The sequence below is a fragment of the Staurois parvus genome, unplaced genomic scaffold, assembly GCF_062004578.1.
Source record: "Staurois parvus isolate SC_StPar_1 unplaced genomic scaffold, SC_StPar_1.0 ptg000154l, whole genome shotgun sequence".
Classification (NCBI taxonomy): domain Eukaryota; kingdom Metazoa; phylum Chordata; class Amphibia; order Anura; family Ranidae; genus Staurois; species Staurois parvus.
This window is the reverse complement of record NW_028317950.1, coordinates 26,548,313-26,570,991: the sequence shown is the minus strand read 5'-3', so window position 1 is coordinate 26,570,991 and position 22,679 is coordinate 26,548,313. Positions and strand designations below refer to the sequence as shown.

The window sequence follows — 22,679 nt, the reverse complement described above, 5'->3', positions numbered from 1 at the left end:
ACTTCAGCCAGGAGAACACTCCTTCGCCTTCCAGTTTCTGTTACCAGGTAATGTCCGCAAATGAGGTTGGCTGTCTGCCTATCTAATAAACGGAAGTTGGTCAGCGTAACATGGTACTGTCTGAGGACAAGAAGACCGAAAGGGAACCTCTTGGGGGCATATTCATGGGAGCTGCCACTGCTGGTTGTGAATAGTGCAGACTCCAGCTTGTCATTATTATTATCCCTCTTTCAATGGATGGCAAGTCACTGACCCAGACAGATCATGTGTATATTGGGGTTCTGACACTTCCCTGGTGGCTTGTCGGTTCTGCAGATGTGACACTTTGTAGTGAAGGATGAGGATGACAGTGTGCACCTGCCCAAAGAGTTTAGTAATTGCTGCTCCCTGAAAGATTTATTTTTATTTATTTCAGGTACTTGTATAGCGCTGTCAATTTACACAGCGCTTTTACATATATATTATACATTCACATCAGTCCCTAACCCTCGAGGCGTACAATCTAAGGTCCCTAACTCACATTCATACAGACACATACTAGGGCCAATTTAGACAGGAGCCAATTAACGTACCAGCATGTCTTTGGAGTATGGGAGGAAACCGGAGGAAACCCATGCAGGCACAGGGAGAACATGCAAACTCCAGGCAGGTGGTGCCGTGGTTGGGATTCGAACCGGTGACCCTAGTACTGCCAGGCGGAAGTGCTAACCACAGCCACTGTGCTGCCCACCCCTGGTTCACATGTGGGCGGTCATGCGAGCCGTGATTTGCACGGGCACAAGAGCCCATTCTTTTGAATGGACTCCCATGCTCCGGGACACACAGGGAGCAAACACAGGAACCAAGGTTGCGATTATCAGTGCAGGTGGCGTGCCATTAGAATTAATGGCACCCGTCTGTGGGTCCCACATTCCTCTGTGTGGGTGGTGCAGCTCCTGCAGCGGCACCACCTGCACAGATGTGAACCAGGGGTAAAGGATAAGTGCACAAAAGTGACCTTATTCTTTTTGCCCCCCATTTTTCCCGATGGTTTCTTTATACCCCACACCACACGAGTCTCCAGTGTTGTGGTTGTGTCTGTGCAGTAGCTTCCCATAGATTTTTATAGGGCCGTGTCCTGAGCACCTCCAGCTTCTGAATACGCATCTATAGCCTCTCCCTATAGGCTTCTATGTGGTTGTGTCCTGATCATCTCTGGTCCCTGGAGACCTCTCCATAAAAGCCTATGGGGATGTACTGCACAAACACAGAAGAATTGCAATGCATGATGTAAACAAACACCAGAGGCTGCGGCTGTCAGGCGTAAGCACCTGAGCAGGAGTAGGGTGGGTAAGGTGAAGTCACACAAGTGAGGGGGAATGATGAGCGCACTTAGCTCTGTGTAACTATAAAATTGCTATTAATTATTCTGCAGCATCAATGTAAAATTTTAGTGTAGGAAATTCTTCCTAAAGCTGACTATGGACTGATCAAAATTTGTTTGATCTAGCAGAAAGCTGACAAATACTGATTAGAGTGTGGCAGTCCCTGCACTGCAGAAGTTGATCATTTGAATCAAATTCTGTTGCACAGACAAGTTGGAAAACTTTTGTTGATCAGCAGTTGCAGCTTCTGGTCAGTGTGGAATTAACCTCCATTAACCGCACGCACGCACAATTTTTAGGTTTTTTTTTTCCAAGTATTTACCAAAACCTATCCCAGCTATAGTTCTGGATATGGGCTGAAAGTGCACGCTCTCAGGTTTAATTTGAGGGTATGCACATCCAAATTGGAGGAAGGATTTGGGAATTACAGCTCTTAAGAGTAGCCACTCCCCCTTTTTCCAGGGACCAAAAGTAAATGGACAAATTAATATAATCATAAATAAATGTTCATTTTTTAATATTTTGTTGAGAATAATTTACTGGCAATGACTGCCTGAAGTCTGGAACCCATGGACATTACCAAAGACTGGGTTTCCTCCTTTCTGATGCTTTGCCAGGCTCTAACTGAAGCTGTCTTCAGTTGTTCTTTGTAGGTCTTTCTGCCTTTTTAGTTTTTCCTTCAGCAAGTGAAATGTATGCTTAATTGGGTTGAGATCAGGTGATTGACTCGGTCATTGCAGAATATTCCACTTCTTTTCCTTCAAAAGCTCCTGGGTTGCTTTTGCAATGTTTTGGATCATTGTCCGTATGTACTGTGAAGCGCCGTCCAATCAGCTTTGCTGCATTTGGCTTATTCTGGGCTGACAGTAAATCTCTAAACACTGCAGAATTCATCCGGCTACTTGTCTCCTGTCACATCATCAATAGACACCAATGACCCAGTGCCACTGGAAGCCATGCATGCCCATGTAATCACACTGCCTCCACCATGTTTTACAGATGACGTTGTGTGATTTGAATTATGAGCTGTTCCAAGCCTTCTCCACACTTTTTTTTTTTTTTTCTTCCCGTCATTCTGGTACAGATTATTTGGACGGATGAAACTAATATTATAGTTTCATCCGTCCAAAGAATGCTTTTCCAGAACTGGTCTGGCTTTTTTAGATGTTTTTTGGCAAAGTCTAATCTGGCTTTTCTATTCTTCAGGTTTATGAATGGTTTGCACCTTGTGGTAAACCCTCTGTATTTGCTCTCGTGAAGTCTTCTCTTGATTGTAGACTTTGACAATGATACGCCCACCTCCTGGAGAGTGTCCTTCACTTCTTTGGATGTTGTGAATGGGTTTTTCTTTATCATAGAGAGGATTCTGCAATCATCCACCACTGTTGTCTTCCGTGGACATCCATGCCTTTTTATGTTGCTGAGCTCACTAGTGCGTTCTTTCCTCAGAATGTACCAAACTGTTGATTTGGCCACTCCTAATGTTGCTGCTATCTCTCTGATAGATTTTTCATTTTTGAAGCCTTACAATGGCCTGTTTCACTTGCATGGACAGCTCCTTTGACCGTGTAATGTAGGTTCACAGCAATAGATTCCAAATGCAAATATCACACTTAGAATCAACTCCAGACCTTTTGCCTGGTTAATTGATTATGCGATGACGAAGGAGTAGCCCACACCTGGCCATGAAACCGCTTTTGATTCAATTGTCCAATTACTTCTGGTCCCTTGATAAAGGGGGGGTGGCTACTCTTAAGAGCTGTAATTCCTAAACCCTTCCTCCAATTTGGAAGTACATACCCTCAAATTAAACCTGAGAGTGTGCACTTACCCCATATCCATTATAGAACTGTAGCTTGAATATGTTTTGGTAAATACCTGAAAAAAACTAAAATTGTGCCTTTTGTTCAGATATATATGGACCTAACTGTATTATTATATTTCTTGCAAAGTAGTGAGAGGGGGTGGGGTAATGCTTGCAGAGTAGCAAGTTGGGTTGGAAAATGCCTGCAGCAGAATAGTGAGGGTGCAGGGGAATGCTTGCAGTAACGTAGTGGGGGGGGGGGGGGGGTGTTAAATGCTTGCACAGTAGCAAGAGTGTAGTAGGGGGAATAGGTAGTATGAATAGGTGTATGGGGCCCACCAATGCATCCATGAGCTTGTTTTGAACTCTTCAATTCTCTGGACATATAGTATGTCCAGAATCTGAAGTACTTAAAGCAATGCAACAGCTTCTTCCTTTTTTAATTGCAATGCACATTCATATCATATAAAATCTTCCCCTGTGCTGTACACCATGGATTCATCTTCATGCTGTATGTTTGTGTTTTTTTTTTTCCCAGCTGCTGCACCAACATCTTTTGAGGGGCCTTTCGGTAAGGTGACGCATCAGGTGAAGGCCGTTATAGAAACGCGGAAGCTGTCTAAAGATTACAAAGCCAGTAAACTTTTCTACATCCTGCGACCCCTGGACCTGAATGAGATCCCAGATATAGATGTAAGTTTTTATCCCAAGTTCAATGGTCAGTTCACCCATAACTGATATTTTGGTCATGAGAACACCCCGGTGGATTGAATTTCCTTCCAGACTTTTCTGTCACATAGAGAAACCAATAAGGAGGTCTTAGCAAATGAATAGATTAAATACCAAGTGAAAGAACTAAACTGTTTGAAGCCTTCGACGATAAAAGGAGCCAATGAGAGGGACTTCCTAATTCTGTTTAATTTTAAAGCAATCAAAAACTTGTTAATCCGGCCATATTTTATCTGATTTTCTTTTCTGCAACCAGGGGTCTGTTTCCTTTTATCAGACCAAACTGTCCATCAAAAGTGGCAGTTGTAGGGTTGGGACAAACCATTGAACACTGACATGGATGCTTACAATGGTCAGTGTTTTATTCATTTATGTAAAACCCTTTTTATCCTAAAAGGAGAAAACTGTTGTAACTACTGAACAAGTGTTATGTAGGCCAAAGACGGGTCGTTTATCAGCCGAATTTTCGTTGAACGAAAAATCGGCCGATATTCATGCCGTTAGTGGGGCAATGCCGTCGGCCGTTTTTTGCGGATCTTCTCATTTCTTTTTATTGGTCATGCTGGAAAATCCACGAAAAACGGCCATTTTTCTTGAGCATTGGTGGCAGCATCCATGGCAGCAATGACCGATTTTTCGTTTATCGGCCGACAATTCGGCCGATAAATGGCCCGTCTATGGCCAGCTTTAGTTAGAGTTCTGTTTGCGATGATCATTGTATTCTAACAGCTGGGAAACCTTACTTGATTAAAAAGAAAATTGCAAAATGTATGGCCTGATTTACTGGGCTGATCAGGTGAAAATAAAGGAAAACAAGCCTAAAGCAGAAAACTAATTCAGACACCACATTTATGGATTGTTAGTGGTTACAAAGGCTTAAGTTTTTTTTTTTTTTTTTTTACCTTCATGCGTTTCAATGCTTGAAGGTTAAAAAAAACCTTCTCTGTGCAGCATCGCTCCCAGCACCCACAATAGTCAAGCCCCCCCTAATACTTGAACCCTCTCGATCCAGTGATGTGCACTGGAGTCTCCGCTATCCCAGGACTCCCTCTCCTCATTGGCTGAGACAGCAGCCGGAGCCATTGGCTCCATTGCTGTCAATCACAGCCAGTGAGCCACTGAGGAGAGGAGGCGGGGCTGAGCCATGGCTGTGTGTGTGTGAGAATGGACACACAGAGCAGCAGGTGCTCCCACAGCAAGCTGCTTTCTGTGAGGGCACCCGAAAGGAGGGAGGGGCCAGTAGCGCCGAGAAGAAGGATCTGGGCTGCTCTGTGCAAAACCACTGCCCACATCAGGTAAGTGTACACATGTTTGTTATTTAAAAAAATATTAAGCCTTTAGAATCACTTTAAGCTAAAAAGTAAAGGGATGAACAAGTTGTACATGAAGTTTGTCTTGTTGGAGACTGATTGTTCTACCATTGCATAGACTTTCTCTGAGGAGTCATGGAGTAGTCAGCTAGTTCAAACATTCCGTTTTTTTATTTGACTTTCTCCCTCTCTTCTCTCCTTCCAGCAACTCAGTTGTGCTACCGCCACCAAGAAGTTTAACTACAAGCTGGTGAAATCAGGCCAGCTGCTGCTCAGTGTGACCTCTGACCTGCGGGGCTATATAGTGGGCCAAGCTATCAAAATTCACACAGATGTGGAAAATAAGTCCGGTCGGGACACGGGGGCCATCATGGCATCTCTTATCCAGGTGAGGATGGTAGGAGCTGCTCAAAATGTGCTTATTTCTACTATGCTTTTTATTTAAGTATAGCTATATTATCTAAAGACAGAACTGTTTTATTTTAGTTTTAGATAGTGGAGAATGGTACAGTGGATCTGTGTCATGTATTTTTTTTTTGTCTTTGCTGGGGAGATTCACCCTCCTTTTCGTCCTGAGGAGATGAGAGGAAATTTTACCAATGAGGACACCAAACATAAAAATTTAAACGGACCTGGGTTTTCCTACTCCAAAATGAAGACTTAGCATTTTGGCTTTTGACCTACTTTAGGTTGTAAACCCCTACCTATACCCAATGACGTGACTGGCCTGGTGATACAGTGGTAAAACAAATCCTCCTACCTACGTTGTACCTGTATTTGCCATTTGTCCTGTACATCCTTGTAAAACTCAGAGATGAAAAATATTTTTCATAGATTCACAGAGCAGGGGGCGGGGAGCTGCAGTTACATGTTGAAGAGCTCTGAGAGCTGATTGGAGGGAAAACACACCCCCTTCACACAGGAACAGAGCTGAGACTGTCAATCTGCTGGATGGTCCCTTCCCTGTCACCACTTTTCTATTGGTGTCATGAAAACTTGTCAGAAGTGACTCATGTTGATAAGAGGAACTAGACAATTGAGAGAAGACATGTAGTGCTTTGGAGAGGGGCAAGTAAACACTATAGAAATATGTGCTTTAAGATTTCATGTCCTGAGGTTTACAACCATTTTAATGTAATTTGATAATGAAGAACACCTTTGTAAAAAGGACAGAATGTTTCAAGAGTTGTCAGATATGAAATATAAAGATTGTGTAGTAGGGGAGATATTTTGTAACCCAGATGATTTCCTGTCCAGAAATCTGAAGGTGTACTGCCAGTTGTCACTTGCAAGCCTAATTTAGCCTGAAGTGGCAGCTGATATTAGGCAAGAAAGACAAATGTGAATTATTATTATTTTTTTTTTTTTTTTTTTTTTTTTTTTAGTGAAGGTGTGGAGACGCAGTGTTTGTCCACAATTAAATTTCTTGTCATTTTTTCACTTTTTCTTTCTTTTTGAGCTCAGAAAGTTGCCTATAGATCAAAGCGCTGCGTCTATGACCTCCGGACAATCGCAGAGGTTGAAGGGGCTCCAGTGAAGGCTTGGAAACACGCGGTATGGGACGAGCAGATCTTGGTGCCGGCTCTGCCGCAGTCAATCCTACAAGGCTGCAATCTCATCCAAATAGACTACTACCTCCAGGTGAGGCACAGCCTCTGCTATGGGGCCACAAAGCCCCCTGTAACTCTTCAGTGTTTCGGGTAGATGACACAGCTAGTCTTTATCAGCTCTTAGCCAGCAGTAAAGGTGAAAAAAAGAGCAGTTTATTGAATTCACTTAGGCTGCTTTCACATTGATTTAGTTTTTTTGTGCTTTTGCGTAACAAAAAACAAAACAAAAAAAGCAGAGCAACATGTGACCATGTATTCCTATGGAACTCTTCACACTGATCCATTGCAGTTCTGATGTGCTTTTCAAAGTCCTGCTTGCTGCATTTTTGGTGCAGGTTTATATCGGTTTGGTCCCCTTTGAAACAAATGGAAAAACATGGCAAAAATGCACCGGTGTTGTGTTTTGGGTGCAGTTTTTGAGTCACATGTTCTTTAAAAATCACACCAAAAATGTAAAAATGTGGCAAAGACACAGGCGGTTTTAACAGAGAAAATAATGCAGCGCCTCTAAATATAGAATATTACAAACTTAAAGCATGTGCTAAACACAACATTCATAATGTAGCATCCACAATACTCAAAAAAAAAAAAAAAAAAAAAAAAAATCAATCCATGTAAATAAAGTCCGATTGAAACAAAGCCAAAATATGTGATAAATATCACTGCAGAGAAAGTTTCTTCCACCAACTAATGGAAATCCTCTCCACCACATGTGAGCAACAGAACTAAAATGCACTCGCCGACATTAAAGCTGCCAGAGGAAAGCTGCAACACGCGTGTTTGTGTCAACCGTATCCTTCACACGTGGTCAACCAGCTCCATTCTTACAATGGGGACACCCTGCAGTACCGCTTCTCACCACTGGGGACAGTAAGAAGGTTTGCTTGACATCGTCTGGGTTAAAAAAGCTCACCACACATCCACAAGCAAGGGACCACATATGGTGTAGTATGTTTATTAAAAAGTAGAAATTTCACATAAAGTAAAAGACTTCATCCAAATGCCAGTAAAACGATTGTCAGGATAAATACAGTGTACTTACAAAGAAAGCTGCCAGTTCCAGAGCTGGAATTGGCGGCGAGACGTCCGTGTAGTGGCTCCTAGGGCTCTTGTGGAGAGGATTTCCATTATTTGTTGGAAGACACTTTCTCTGCCGTGATATTTATCACACATTTTGGCCTTTTTTTGCATTGGACTTTTATTTACACTGATTTATTCTTCATTTTTGAGTATTGTGGATGCTTTTTGTGCATTATAACATTACATTACATCGAGTTTATATAGCGCCAAAGGGTTTGCTCAGCGCTGTACAATAGGGGGGGACAATACATGAAACAGTACAACAATAACAAACAGCACACGAGTGGTTAGAGGGCCCTACTCTTTCGAGCTTACAATCTAGGAGGGAGGGGGTAGTGGTACAGGAGGAAGTGGCTGTGGGGAATAGAGTGTGGGAGGAATGAAGGGGAACGGCTGTTAGGTGAGGGTGGGGTAGGCTTCCCTGAAGAGATGGGTTTTGAGGGAGCGCCTGAAGGTGAGGAGGGAAGGTGACAGTCTGATGGAATGGGGCAGTGAGTTCCAGAGGATGGGGGAGGACCTGGAGAAGTCTTGCAGTCGTGCATGGGAGGAGGAGACCAGGGAGCAAGATAGGAGGTCCTGTGCGGAGCGAAGGGTACAGGTAGGGTGGTATTTGGGAATCAGGTTGGTGAGGTAGTTAGGGGCAGTGTTGTGAATGGCTTTGTAGGTCAGGGTTAGAAGTTTGAATTTGATGCGTTGGGCAACTGGGAGCCAGTGGAGGGATAGGCAGAGGGGGGTGGCAGAGGTGGAGCGATTGGTGAGGTGGATGAGTCTGGCCGCTGAGTTCAGGATAGACTGAAGCGGGGAGAGCCTGCACTGGGGTAGGCCAGTGAGAAGGGAGTTGCAGTAGTCAAGGCGAGAGATGAGGGAGTGTACGAGTAGTTTAGTGGTGTCTGGGGTAAGGAAGGTACGTATCTTGGCAATGTTGTGGAGGTGGAGCCTGCATGTGTTTGTAAGTGATTTGACATGAGGTTGGAAGGAGAGGTTTGAGTCAACAATGACGCCAACATTATGTTTAGCACATGCTTTAGGGCCAATTCACACTAAATGCTTTTCAGTTATTTTTTTTTCTGCATCCAAAATGCACAGAAACTAGGTTACATGGTTGTCAAGATCATAGTTCACATCAGTGCTTGAAGTTCCAGTTGCAGAAAAAAAGTAGAACATGCTGCATTTTTTTTTTTCTGCACAGAACTGTACCGGAACGCAGTAAAATGCACCAAAAACGCACTGGAGATCACATCCCTAATTAAACTGAAGAAAAAAAAGACGGGAAAAAGTTAACTGGAATGAGTCAAAAACGTATCTGGACTGCGTTTCTATAGTTGTGAACCGGCCCTCAAGCTTGGAATGTTCTATATTTAGAGGCGTTGCATTATTTTCTCTGTTGGTTTCTTTGGGTACTGTATATTTATCTGTTGCAAGCTGCCCGGTTTTTTTTTTTTTTTTTTTACGTGTTTTTGCCGCGGATCAGTGTTTAAGTAGCCTTACTGTGATTTGTGAAATTCCAGTATCAAATTGTCTTTTTTTTTTTTTTTTTTTTTTTTTTTTTTTTCTTTTTTGCTTCTTTCACATTTGCTTCAGCAAATGCTATTTTAAAGCATTTTCAGAGCTTTCAGAAAGCTTTTTTTTTTTTTTTTTTTCTTTTTTGCTTCTTTCACATTTGCTTCAGCAAATGCTATTTTAAAGCATTTTCAGAGCTTTCAGAAAGCTTTTTTTTTTTTTTTTTTTTTTTTACGCTTTTAAATCAACCTTCAGCCCGTTTGTAAATGTTGTACACACACCTTAATGAAATGTTAAACAAGCTGCTAACAGGCTTCAGCAGTACTCGAAGCTTGTTGAAAGCCTGCTAGCAGTTTGTTTAAAGTAATAATAGGCACGCTCCTTTTGATCTGTGCATAGCATTTCCAAATGGGAGATGAAGGGTGCTTTAAGGTCTTAGAGAATGCTTGCCACAAGTTTCATAAAAGCTGGCTATTCATACTGCCCATACAAGCCATGAAACAGGCCTTAAAGTGAATCTTGCATTACTCTGCACAAAGAACTCTCTGACTGTATCCACATACCATACACAATCAGCGCTAAAACACAAATATGTGCTACCAATAATGTGTCATGCTACAAAGTCCACAATTTTTCGGTGTGACACTGCTTCACTGACATCCCAAAAAATGTCCTTGGAAATGGATCCACCACATTTTACTAGCTGAATTATCCATAGTGTTATAAAATCCTCATCGAATGTGTTCCAGCTGTGTTATCCACCATCACCTCACAAAGGTTCACTTGCTAGATGGGATGAACCTCAAAGATCTAAAGGTCATATGTGTATTTTCGCCCCATTATCTCCTATTGGGGAAAGAACATCCAGATAGGAAGACCCAACTATTTCATAAATCTAGGGTCCCATCAAAGCACGAAAGGCTGACTTGAGCTGTAATGCCGGTAAATCCTGGGCTGATACCTCATGGGCCCCTCCCTCATCGTTACACTTAGGACAGGTACTGCGAACCAGCATCATGTCACCTGGTAAACCTCTACTCGATGTATTTCCTTAAATGATTTTAACCGCTTAAGGACTGCCCTATAGCAGACATACTGCTTACAGGGCGGAACCTGTGCGCAGAATCACGTGTATACATACGCAGTTTTGCATTTCTGGGTAGGGAGTGCACGCATGCGCTGCCATTTGCGGCCATGGATATCAATCACTGGGTCCAGCCAGTAATTACCCGCCGGCGCCCGGTGATTACCGAGCATCTCCGGCGGGAAGGAAGATTGTTTTGTTTACAAACAGTCTTCCTCCCCGTCAGCTCAATCACGCTGCTTGGGATTGCTGTGCACAGTACAGCCATCCTGATCAGTGTGCTTACAGTGAGGAACACCCCCCTCTGCCCCCTGGTAAAACACTCCCAGCACATAGTTAACCCTTTGATCAACCCTCACATTAACACCTTCCTGCCCAGTGCCATTAGTACAGTATTAGTGCTTTTTATTAGCACCGATCACTGTATTGGTGTCAGTGACACCAAGTTAGTTTCCCCACCCAGTGTCAGTGTGTCCACCACAGTCCTGCTAAAAGTCGCTGATCACTACCATTACTAGTGGAAAAAAAATCCCATTATCTATACCGCCATTTGTATATATATATATATATATATATATATATAACCATTTGTATAGCTATAACTTTCATGTAAACTAATTAATTTACATGTATTGGGATTTTTTTTTTTTTTTAGCAAAGACATAAAGCAGAATACATTTTGGCCTAAATTTATATTGGATTTTTTTTTTTTCTCTACTGGACATGTTTAATAGCAAAAAGTCCCGAATATTTTTTTTTTTTCTCAAAATTGTTGGTCTTTTTTTGCTTATAGCGCAAAAAATTAAAAATGCACAGGTGATCAAATACCACTGAAAGCTCAATTCATGGGAAAAAAGAACGTAAATTTCATTTGGGTGCAGCGTTGCATGACCGCGCAATTGTCAGTTAAGATAACGCAGCACCATAACGCAAAAAATAGCCTGGTCATAAAGGGGGTAAATCTTCAGGAGGACAAGTGGTTAAAGGGTGCTCATTAAATCATTAGTTTGACCAGCTTGCACCGCAGTTCTTGAAGGCCTATAAATCCTGATTGGTGAAGGATCCATGCCAAAGGACTCCCTAAGAGCCTATTTCTCTCTTCCAAAGAGGGTAAAGATCCCGCACACGGTAGAAATAAAGCATTACTCAATGTGGACTGAAAAATCTTTGTCGTTATACTAGTGAACAGGTTACTTCCACATAAACCTCACTTGGTACACATCGATCAGGCGGGGGTTCTGGTACCGGCTCATCGATCAGGCGGGGGTTCTGGTACCGGCTCATCGATCAGGCGGGGGTTCTGGTACCGGCTCATCGATCAGGCGGGGGTTCTGGTACCGGCTCATCGATCAGGCGGGGGTTCTGGTACCGGCTCATCGATCAGGCGGGGGTTCTGGTACCGGCTCATCGATCAGGCGGGGGTTCTGGTACCGGCTCATCGATCAGGCGGGGGGGTCTGGTACCGGCTCAAGAGGTACATGCTGTACATACTGCTAAAATTGTTATCCTTGGTCTCTCTATCTTAATAATTCTGTCTTGCACTGTTTTGGAACATATTTTTTATTTTCTTTCTTTAACCAATATTACTGTAGTTTTCCTGTCAAACCTTTTACTTTTCTCCCATTTGAAATTGATTTTTTATTTTTATTTTTTAAATCTATAAAAGCAATGATTCTCTCTCACAAACATTGAAAAAGAAAACCATTCTTCATTTGGTTTTGCATCTGAGTCAATGTTGGGAGTAAGAGCCCACCTTAATCTGTGTGGTATTAACCCTTGAGTGACCCATTCTTCAGTGCGCCAATAATCTATCCAGGCATTCACCTGTTTCTCTAATAGATAACCCAACTGTGTAATAAACCCTCCACATCATGTGTTTAACATACAATGTCAAAAAATGTCCTCTATATTGACTGTCCTTAAAGTGGAACTTTACTCTGACAATCATCATTGACCATTTTTAATCCTTATGCTGCTAGCATTAGTAACTAGGAAAATAACATAATTACTTGTTAAGCTTTTTTTGTTTGTTTTTTTCACGTTTCATCAGTTACTTTCTGGCTTCCAGGTCTAGGCAAATGATTTCATACATCCCAGGAGTCTTAAGTAGGGGTTTCCTCAGCTAAGCACACCCTCCAGGCTGCAAGCCTGAGCTAAGGGCAGATGGATTCCAGGAAGTAAATGCTATGTGATTCATCTGCCCTTACTTAAGATGGCCATAAATGCTAGGAGGTGTTTTTTAAGTGATTTCTCAGCCAAATAAAGCATGGAGACCTAGATGAATTGAATTTATTTTCTTTGGTGCTTTTTTTTTTTTTTTTTTTCTTTGGTGCTCAGATGCAGTGTAGTTCTGCTTGAGGAAATCACAAAGATACATGGTGAGATAGTTTGCAGTCAATCAAATAGTCATATAATGTTCTCTGCATAGACCCAGTACAAGCATCAGGATGCTCCTGGTAAAGTTCTGGTTGATTGGTGATTGTGGCACACTGGTTCACATTACCTACCCTGAGTGTAAACACAGGATCGTGAGGTTTCATGCTGTGGTAGGACCCTATGAGCATGACAGTCTTTCCATACTTCAGGGGTGTCAAGCTGGCCGCCCTTCAGCTGTTGCGAAACTACAAGTCCCACCATGCCTCTGCCTTTGGAAGTCATGTTTGTAACTGTCAATCTTGCAATGCCTCATGGGACTTGTAGTTTGGCAGAAAGCGAACTCTCTCGTGCTCTATGACCCAACACGGGGTAGGTAGATGGAGTCAGGGCTTGGAAGTTTCTACCACCAGTGCATATGGGGTTGTGCAGCTCCAAACAAGGCTGGGGAAGCCCGAGCAATACTGTGAAGCGAAAACAAAGAGCGCACCAACCTTACGCATTACCTCAGTAAGCCAAATTATTATAGAATATTATAGAATAATACTCACAAACACTGACGTATATCATGCATGTAAGTCCTCAAAGGGACTAAGGATAAAAGCAACCTGCGCGAGTCCCATCAGAGGAGTGGACACTCAGGGAACAGCTGACACGTTTCGAAGGACGAACCTTCTTCCTCAGAGCTCAGTGTTTGTGAGTATTATTCTGTACTTGCAGTTTGGCAACAGCTGGAGTGCCACCAATTTGACACCCGTGCCATACTTGCATGATATTTATCATTATTTATTTGCATTAAGCAGTGTTACACATTTGGATTTTATTTGTATGCTTATATTCTTCCCGCATTGTGAGAATTTATGGAGCTGAAATGATGGAAAAGAGCTCTTTATGAAATAAAGGTATTCCTATCAGGATGTCTTTTCCTATGAGAGATCTGGAGATGATGGTGAACATCTACATCTGACCTTTTATATTTGAAGTCCATCTCTTCTGGTGAATGAATCTTTCTGAAGGTGGTGGTGGTGATCAACACAGTTGGACCATGTTTGATGTGGATTTCAGCAGACCTGTTGTGCTGTGGATAATTTACATGGTTAAAAGTGGTGAATCCATTTTCAAGGATGTTTTTTGTGTGGCTATAATAGATTTATTTAATTACAGCTTTTTATGTTAACAAGGGTGTATAAAAATTGTTGAGTCGTTGGATAGCACAGTTGTAGGGGATATACTGAACATCTGATGTGTCACATTTATAAGTCACAATAGGTTGTTTTTTGTTTGTTGTTTTTTTTTCCAAAAAAAGATTTGTCATTCCAAAACAGTCCTTGATTGTCAGTGAGACAGCTTTGGCTAGGCTGTGATGTTTGATTAGTCTGTTGCAGACAGGGGAAACCAGTTGCTCGGTTCTTTCACCTCCAGTGATCACTGAGACTATGCATCGTAACTTATTAACCATTCACATGGTTAGTGGTTGCAGCAGGAGCTGATGTGTCAGACATTTTGTGATCACAGCAAAGAACTGCACAGGTACCAGAATTTACCCGATTCCGGCCAAGAAGTAATACTGTAGATGACATTGGATGCTGTGAACAAAGATTGAACCATCCTTCTGGTAGATAAACACATGAAGGCATTTTAAAGTGTTACTAAACCCACAACAGTAAAATCAGTCTGTATATGCAGTAAAGCATGCTTGTTATAGTCACTAGAACCTAAGGGGTTAATCCTTTGCATTGTGCAAAAAAAGCCATTTGGTCCTGTTTTCTCTGCCCCTCTTGTTTACATGTCCACCTGATCAGAAATACTGAACCCGTAGTCACATGCACATGCTCAGTTTAGTGTGTGTTGCTAGGGAGGTTTTTTTTTTTTGTGTCTTGGGAGAGTGCATGTGATCAACACAGGGCCAATCAGCATTGTCCAGACAGAGGTCAGGAGTTTTGTATCATCCTAGAGCAGAAAGAAAACTCCTACAAGGTTTAACCAGTGCTCTGCTAAACATTGATAGAAGTCACAAGACTGCTCTAACTGCTGATGAGAAAAGGTATATAGCAGTTTATATTTACTAAAATAATTGCATTTCTATGTTTTGTGTGTACTGTGGGAGACCAGATATAGTAAATGCAGGGTCCTGGGTTTAGTAACACTTTAAGGGCAATACTATGATCTCTGTGAGAAGTAATAATTACCTGTAAGTGGTAAACTTACACATTACCCAGCATGCATGTTTTTACTATGGAAACAATCTATCTGCTGCTAGGTCCACAGACACAAGGTATTCTGTTTGTTTTGTTTGCTTGCCAGCTATATTAACTCAAACCAGTTTGGCTGGTAATTATATCCCTAAAAGGGTAACTGAAATCCAATTTGTTCTGTCCTTTGACATTTTAAAGAGCGTTCCTGTGTATGACCAACATCTGCTGAACTCCTCCTTTAAATAAAGCTGATTGTCACCAAATGAAGCTGGCTCCTTAGTCATCAGGGTCTGTGTCATGGATTGTCTTCTGCAAATGGGACTAAATAGAATTTGTGGAGGAACAAGCAGAAAGCAGTTACACAGACATTCTGACCAAAGTCAAATTATCCGGCTGGGCTGTAATGAGTTATCGAGTTATATTGATGTTGTCCTTCCTCCTCCGAGCTCGGCGGAACAAGATGTTCTAGACACAGAAAAGGAAGGCACTTGTGTTCACCTGAAAACAGAGCAGCCTTTGTGCGTTCAATATTGGCCTCTTGGAGAGAGTGCTGGGGTTTTCTTAAAGGGACATGACCCTTAATACAAGTAGTGTTTTTTTTAAATGGCTTTAAATCGCACTTGCACTAGGGGACCACCACATAGTCCATTATAACCATCTGTTGCTGCATCTAGTGTCTTGGTAACCTCTCCAGATGCAGGAGTAAGAAGCTTGGTGCCGCCATGACAGTAACAGGCGACCTCCCTACACATCTCTGCATTTTTATCTGGTGCGTTTTTTGGAAAGGGTCAGGGACTTTTTTTTTGCCTGCAGCAGATTGCGTTTTTGGTTCCATAGACTTCAATGGAAATTCATCAACGTATGAAAACATGCATATGTGTTTTTGGTATGTATCCTGCATGCCAACAGATACCTCCCCCTGGCAATATTACACATCCCTAAAACGCAAAACTCGTGCAAAAAGGCAAATTGCACCATAAAATGCACCAGAAAACTGCATCAGCTGCCACTGGCATGAACCTAGACATAGGCTGGCCACACATGGATTATCTTCCTTTCAAACAGCCAGCTGGTTAAAAAAAACAAATAAAGCACAAGCAAGGTAGATGGAGGAATCCCCCCCACACTGTGCTATAGGGAACTCCTCTGCTGCTATTAGAATACACCGATCAGCACTGCAGCCAATTGGCTCAGGCGTTTTATCACATAAAAGTTTTCTACCGATCCCATTCCAGAGAAGTTAACTATTAGATCGACTTTTGTTGAACAGGAAGAGACATGGATGGATTGAACTGAGGCCAGTCCCTGCTGAATTTAACGCAGTCTATGGCCAGCTTTGTTATTGTAGCTTATTTTATGTAACAAATATCTCTTAAAGTGGTAGTTAAGCCTTTTTTTGTACATGATATGAACCAGGATGATTTTATTTTTTTTTCTCACCTAGGTGACAGTAAAAAATCCAGAGGTGTCGGTGACGTTACCCATCTACATAGGAAATATACCAGTCAGTCAAGCCCGCTTAGGACTGAGACATTCTATATCACAGTTGCCAGCCACTATTGTCCCTTCAGCGCCCCCTGCTGATGATGACCAGTGTAGCAGCACCCAGCCAATGGACAATGTTTCTATCCCCACCAAGTGCCACTCCCAGCAGCAAGCAAATGCCCCATTCTGCTATGCACCTGAGCTGAACTTTCCGAATGCACAGATGGAAAATCTAGGCTCTCCTACGCACCCGACTCTTTGCTTATCCACAGGGTCCACAGTCCCTTATTATGCTGAGGGGGCAGTTGTTCCGGTGCCGACAGCCAGCACACTTATTCTACCCCCTGAGTACAGCACATGGGGTTATCCTTATGGTAAGTGCTCTTTTAACTGTAAGGAATGATATTTGGAGCAATGTATGGTGGAATTATTGACTTCTAGCTCCAGAGTTGTTGCTGCAATGCCAAACCACCACTAAAGCCAAATGGACAAATTCTACCCTTGCAGTGCGGCTTTCCCACGCTACAAGGGTTAAATACTTGTGTCTAAGAAGATGAAAAGGCTGTAACGCTTGCCTTACTCCAGCTCTGGCTAGCTCCTGTGCTCCCCTCCTGTCTGTCTGGGCTGTGGGGAGTCCCTTGACATCATCCTATACAATGCAGGGCTAGTAGTCCTCTATTGTAAGTGGATAAATCAGGACTGCGACCGCTGTCAAGACACCTTAGAGAGGAGACTTCGTGAAACTGATCACACTGCTGGAGCAAGGAATGGGATGGAAAGTATCGCCCCTTTTTCCTGCACCCTTAGACTGAGCTAGCAGCTAATTCCCACAATTGGGCTGTAAGCACAATAAAGTATTGCATTAAAGGTTTGGGCTTTCAATACTTTTTAAAAGATAAGTTCACCTTTTGGAACATGTTACAAGTTTCACCCATGTTTAGGGTAGAACATGTAACATGTTCCAGCAGCATCAGCATCTCCTCTCCACCCCCAGTAGCAAGCGGGGAATCTGCCCTGCGTTTGCTGTCACCATTTGAAAAAACTGGCTGTGTCATTCATTCAAAGTTTCTTGTGAATGCACGAACTACAACTACTGTCGGACTTTGTGGCTGACGACTGTATGGAGGTTGCTGGTGAATGGCCTTGTAGTTCATTCACAAGCCTTGCAGCCTGTAAACAGTCAGCCCCTATGCAGATATAGGCTGAAAGCTGCAGGGCTTGTCTGCAGGAGTCTGGTATTGCACCCCTGATCCACTGATCATGGGTTCAATGCTTTCCAGGCTCCTAAGGGGAAAACAAATATAAATACAATAAATAGAAGTGAGCGCTCTTAAATAAGCAGCTGAACACACAAGGAAACCAAATAAAACCTTGTCAAATATGCGAAAGTAGTACAGCGCTAAAATATATATAAAATTTAAAATATACGTCCTAAATGTTGAATAAACCGTACAGGTGTAATAGTCTAAGTAATGTGAATAACAGACTTCAATCCAGTGGTGGTGTTCCAAGTGGTAAAGTAAGAATTGCGCACTCACCAGAGGTGAGGCGTCTGGTGAGTGCGCAATTCTTACTTTACCACTTGGAGTACCACCACTGGATTGAAGAGTCTATGTTATTCACATTACTTAGACTATTACACCTGTAAGGTTTATTCAACATTTAGGACGTATATTTTAAATTTGTATCTTAGCGCTGCACTATTTTTAAATATAAATACACATTTTTCCTGCAAAAATATGTGCATTTATTGTTTCCCAAAAGGAGAACACATCCTTTTTTTTTAAAGCTGATTTTTAGTTAAACAAAATTTTTTTGGGGGGTATAAAACGCCAGGAACATAATTTAGTTCTAATGAAGTGTGTTCTATGTCCTGCTGGTTACTTTGAAGCAGATCCAATCACTGATGGGAGGACTTTCACAGTGGTGAACTTGTGGTACTATATGGGTTACCATGGCTGTAGTGGTGAAAAATCATGCGGCCTACACTCCCCTTCACCAATAGGATGTAGGCTACACTTCATTATAGGTAAATTATGTCCCAGGTACTGGGAAAGGAAAAAAAAAAATACATTTTCTTTTCAACTTTTGCTTTAAATTGGAATGCAACTTATATCCATTCGCAATGAAGTGTATCTGGATACCATTGGTTCCGTTCTGAAAATGACTTGCTAGTATATCTATCTTTATATTTGGATCCTCTGTGGAATTCATGAGAGAGCTTATTTTCTTTCTTTTTACCCTACAGATGCTCCACCATCCTATGAACAGAGCTGCAGCGAGGCCGGAGTCAGTAATGAAAACTGAAAAGGTTGCTTTTAGTTGTAGATTAAAAAAACCACTCCAGCTCCACTCAGAGGATGCTTCAGCGGACACATCCTAATCCTTGTTTTTATTCCGGGGACAAAGCCCCATCGTGCAATCTCCAAGGACAAACTGTGCTGACGCTGGACGTTACAATCTGTGATGCCTTATAAAGAGGAACATTTTTAAAATAAATATATATATAAATCTATAAGTATTTACAAGTGCCGGATTGCAAGTAACTACTGTGTTTTTGTTTTTTTTTTTTCATTTTTAAAACTGAACGTTTGGTGTGAACGTTGATTACAGTAACTGAAATGTTTCCCAAGATGTTTTTTATAATCTGTTCTGTGGGTGGGATTTGTTTCAGAACTCCTTTTTCTGATGTACTGTCCTCTGTACCCACTGTAACCCCTTTTTAGGGGTTGTCCTTGGCTAGACCGAATTAGACAATGGTTATGTTGGAAGCTGCTCCAGGGCTATATCCCAGCATGCACCACCAGAGGAGCCAAAGGACTAAAGCTAGACATACAGTGAGTTTTTTTTCAACTCAGCCTGCAGAACGAATGCAAAAAAAAAATTCTTCCATCTATGCTGTATGAGTCTCCTACAGTGGCTATTGTATTTGGACAGCCAGCCCAGCCGTCTCTCAGGATACTCGAACAGTGGCTGCATCTGATCGGATGCTACTGCTGTTTGGCTGGCAATTTTCCGCTTGGCTTCTTCGATGAAAGGATATTAGGCAGGAGACCGATGATAGGACAACCCTCCTAAGGAACCAGCTGGAATTCGCACAGTGTATGGCTAGCTAAAGGGTTTTTACTTTTGAAGGAAAGTGTGCCTTGTGCTTGGGCTGCTGTTATTTGTATTATTTTGATTTAAAATATACCTGTTGTGTACTAAATATGGAGGTTTTTTTTACGGACTTCCTTCCGATTATACTAGTTTTCTGGCTGTAACTGGCTTTAGTGCTTTTTAAGTGACTTGGAAACAAGAATGACACAAGTGAAAATTATAGTTCAAAATCTGTCAAAGCCAAAGCATCAGAATGACTACCAGACAACTAGCAAACGAGTATAGGAGAGGTCAGCCATGGACATCTTCATATTTCTCTCCTAACAGGTACACTTTAAAATGAAAAAGTTGAAGAGACTGAGAGTGGCTGTAGGCAATAAGTTAAATTTGCTGGTGACCTGCCAATGCTACCATTAAACACCGCTACAGGGTCAGAAAGCCTGCTTATTTTATATTTATTAAGCAGGTTTTCCACAGTGCTTCCAGTGGGACTGCAGACTCTCGTCATGTTCTGTGCAATATATAAATATTTATCTCTCATCCCCTCAATTCCTCCCTCCTACGCTCTCTTTTCCTCTTTTTGTCCTCCTTCCTCTCACAGGGTTCAGCTAGTTTTGTTCCCAGTGCAACATATTTTTGGCAACACTGACATTGTTGGGAGCAGACTGACTTGGTACGCTGCATGAAATGGGACCAGAGTCTGGCCAGTTGGGTTACCCTTTTTCTGTATGTATCCAAAGGCTGCATTTACAGTTTTGCTTGGAAGGACCCCTCACGCCTGTGTTTGTGGTCATTGTTTATGCCCGCATGCGTTGTTACAATATACCAGTTATCTTGGATTGGCTGTTAATCCAGGGTAATAGACAAAAAAAAAAATCTAACCTGTAGAACGTTTTTAATGCAGTGCATCACAGGTCAGTTGCCATCTATTGTATTGCCGCCTTGGGGTACTACTTTAAATGAAAAGCATTGCAGCACACGGCACGTTACCGCAACACTGTGTGAAGGGCTCCTAGAACTCAACTCCACCATCCACAACAAGGGATAAGGCTCCGTTCGCTCCAATGCGTTGTTTACTGCTTTTTGCAGAAACGCACTACAGTCCATTTAACATGGTTTCCTATGGAACATGTTCACATATATGCTTTTTTTGAGCTGCTGCATTCTTTGGAAAGGGTCAGGGACTTTTTAAAAAGCAAAAAGCAGCATTTTTGCTACAATGGGGTTCAATGGAGAAGCTGCTGAAGTGCATGGTAGTGCGTTTTGCATTTTTATTCTGCCCAGCAACAAAAAAAAGACCTTCAGAAAAAAAGCTGAAAATGCGGTAAAAATGCATCACAAAAGGTGTGTAGAAAAATGCAAAACTAGCTGCGAAAAGCACAAAATGGACACGAAGCCAACTAAATAGGTATGAACAGAGCCTAAGTTCACCTTTAAAAAAAAAAAAAAAAAAAAGTACATCTTTTTGCTGGTAAAATTTTTTTTTTCTTTTTTTTAACAGGAGCCTGTAAAGCATATTGCACTCACAATCAGCAGATGCAAGGCTCCTGTAGAATGTCAGTAAAAGCTGTCTGCTCCCATCTTGTATGGGCAGGCAGTTACACACTGATAGGAAGCATCAGTGAACTACCTAGAGCACTCAACGGTGCCCTGGTAGTTCATTGAGTTGTGACAGCGAGATCAGAGAGAAGATTTCCAGCTCACTGTCGCTACAAGCGGTGGATCGGTGAGACACCGCAGCAGTGGGAACATGTTTACATGTTCGACCCTAAAAATGAATGGAACATGTAACATGTTCCCAAAGGTTAACTTATCCTTTAATGTGCTGTTTTGAGGTCCATGTTTTCCTTTCACATTACTTTCTGAGTACCAAGTTGTTGGGACTGCCTGCTCTAATCACATGATCAATTCTAGTGCTGTAATAACTGCGGGAAAAATCAGCCAATCACAGAGAAGAAAAGGACCACATACAGTAGTACTACAAGGAAGCAACATTTGAATTTTTTTGTAAATTGTATGCATGGAGCCTTCCTTTAATGGAAAATATTTGCATTCTTCTCATCATGAAGAAACTGTAAACACACAGGATGCTATAATAGTCTGTGAGAGTCCTTCATTGTTAACTGCACATAACTATAGATTGCTATAAAATGGCTCCTATATTGATCGTAAAAGGTGAAGGTTTGTTTTCAATTGGGCACAATGAGTACATCAGAATCCTGTGCAGATGGAAAAGTGGGAGATGGCTGATGAACACCACTGCCTTTCCATCATACTGTTGCATATGCCAGAAAGGTGGAATTCTGTTTAAAATACGGATTTCCTTTTGTCTGGGTGGTAAAATGCAATATAAAACTTTTTTTTTTTTTTTTAATTGTTGAATCAAAGGGGAAAAAAAAAAAAAAGGCTGGGCTCAATATGCTGATATTGTCATACATTTCCATTGGGTCTGCACCATTTGGGATGCTGTTGGCTCCTCTGCATTTATACCAATTGGTCACATAATTAACTTTTTTTCCCATCCAAAGAAATGGAGACAATTGTTCCTGCACCTTATCATTTAAACCCTAATGATTTGTAATAGATTTAATGTTTTATTTCAGATTTTTTTTTGTCCAGTATATAACTAAATCTGTTTGTTTTATGTATGTTATTTTTACTGCTGTTTGACTACCAAAAATCTAATTAAAAAAACTGGATATTTTGTATGAAATGGTTTCATTGATGGGATTGGAGGTATTATAGCTATGATTTGCCTTTGGGCCCATTCACACCTTCATTTTCACCTTCCTGTGTGTTGTGTATAATGAGCTTTATGTTGAATGTTGTGTCAAATAAGTGGGCCGCCAACGCACCAGAATACGAAAAAATATACCTACACCATTTGGTAGTGTGGTGTTATGTGGTGAGGAACTCAGAATGCATGTGTGTGTTGGTGTGTTGCCTTCCTTCATTGGGGTGCCATTGAAAATGAATGGCACCACAACATGCTGTCCCTTGTATGGTATGTTGTAATGTTACCACATTGCACCTCAGCTGAAAGGTG

General features: G+C 41.8%; 1 protein-coding gene across 1 annotated transcript; it reads left to right on the top strand.

The window, feature by feature from the left end:
• Positions 1-4: 4 nt before the first annotated feature.
• Positions 5-22,346, top strand: ARRDC1 (arrestin domain containing 1; the record flags this gene model as incomplete). Its single annotated transcript, XM_089675333.1, has 6 exons — positions 5-47; positions 3,707-3,861; positions 5,413-5,595; positions 6,672-6,848; positions 16,494-16,908; positions 18,783-22,346. Coding segments are annotated over 6 exons (1,032 nt in total), but the record flags the coding sequence as incomplete, so codon positions are not given.
• Between the last annotated feature and the right edge of the window lie 333 nt (positions 22,347-22,679).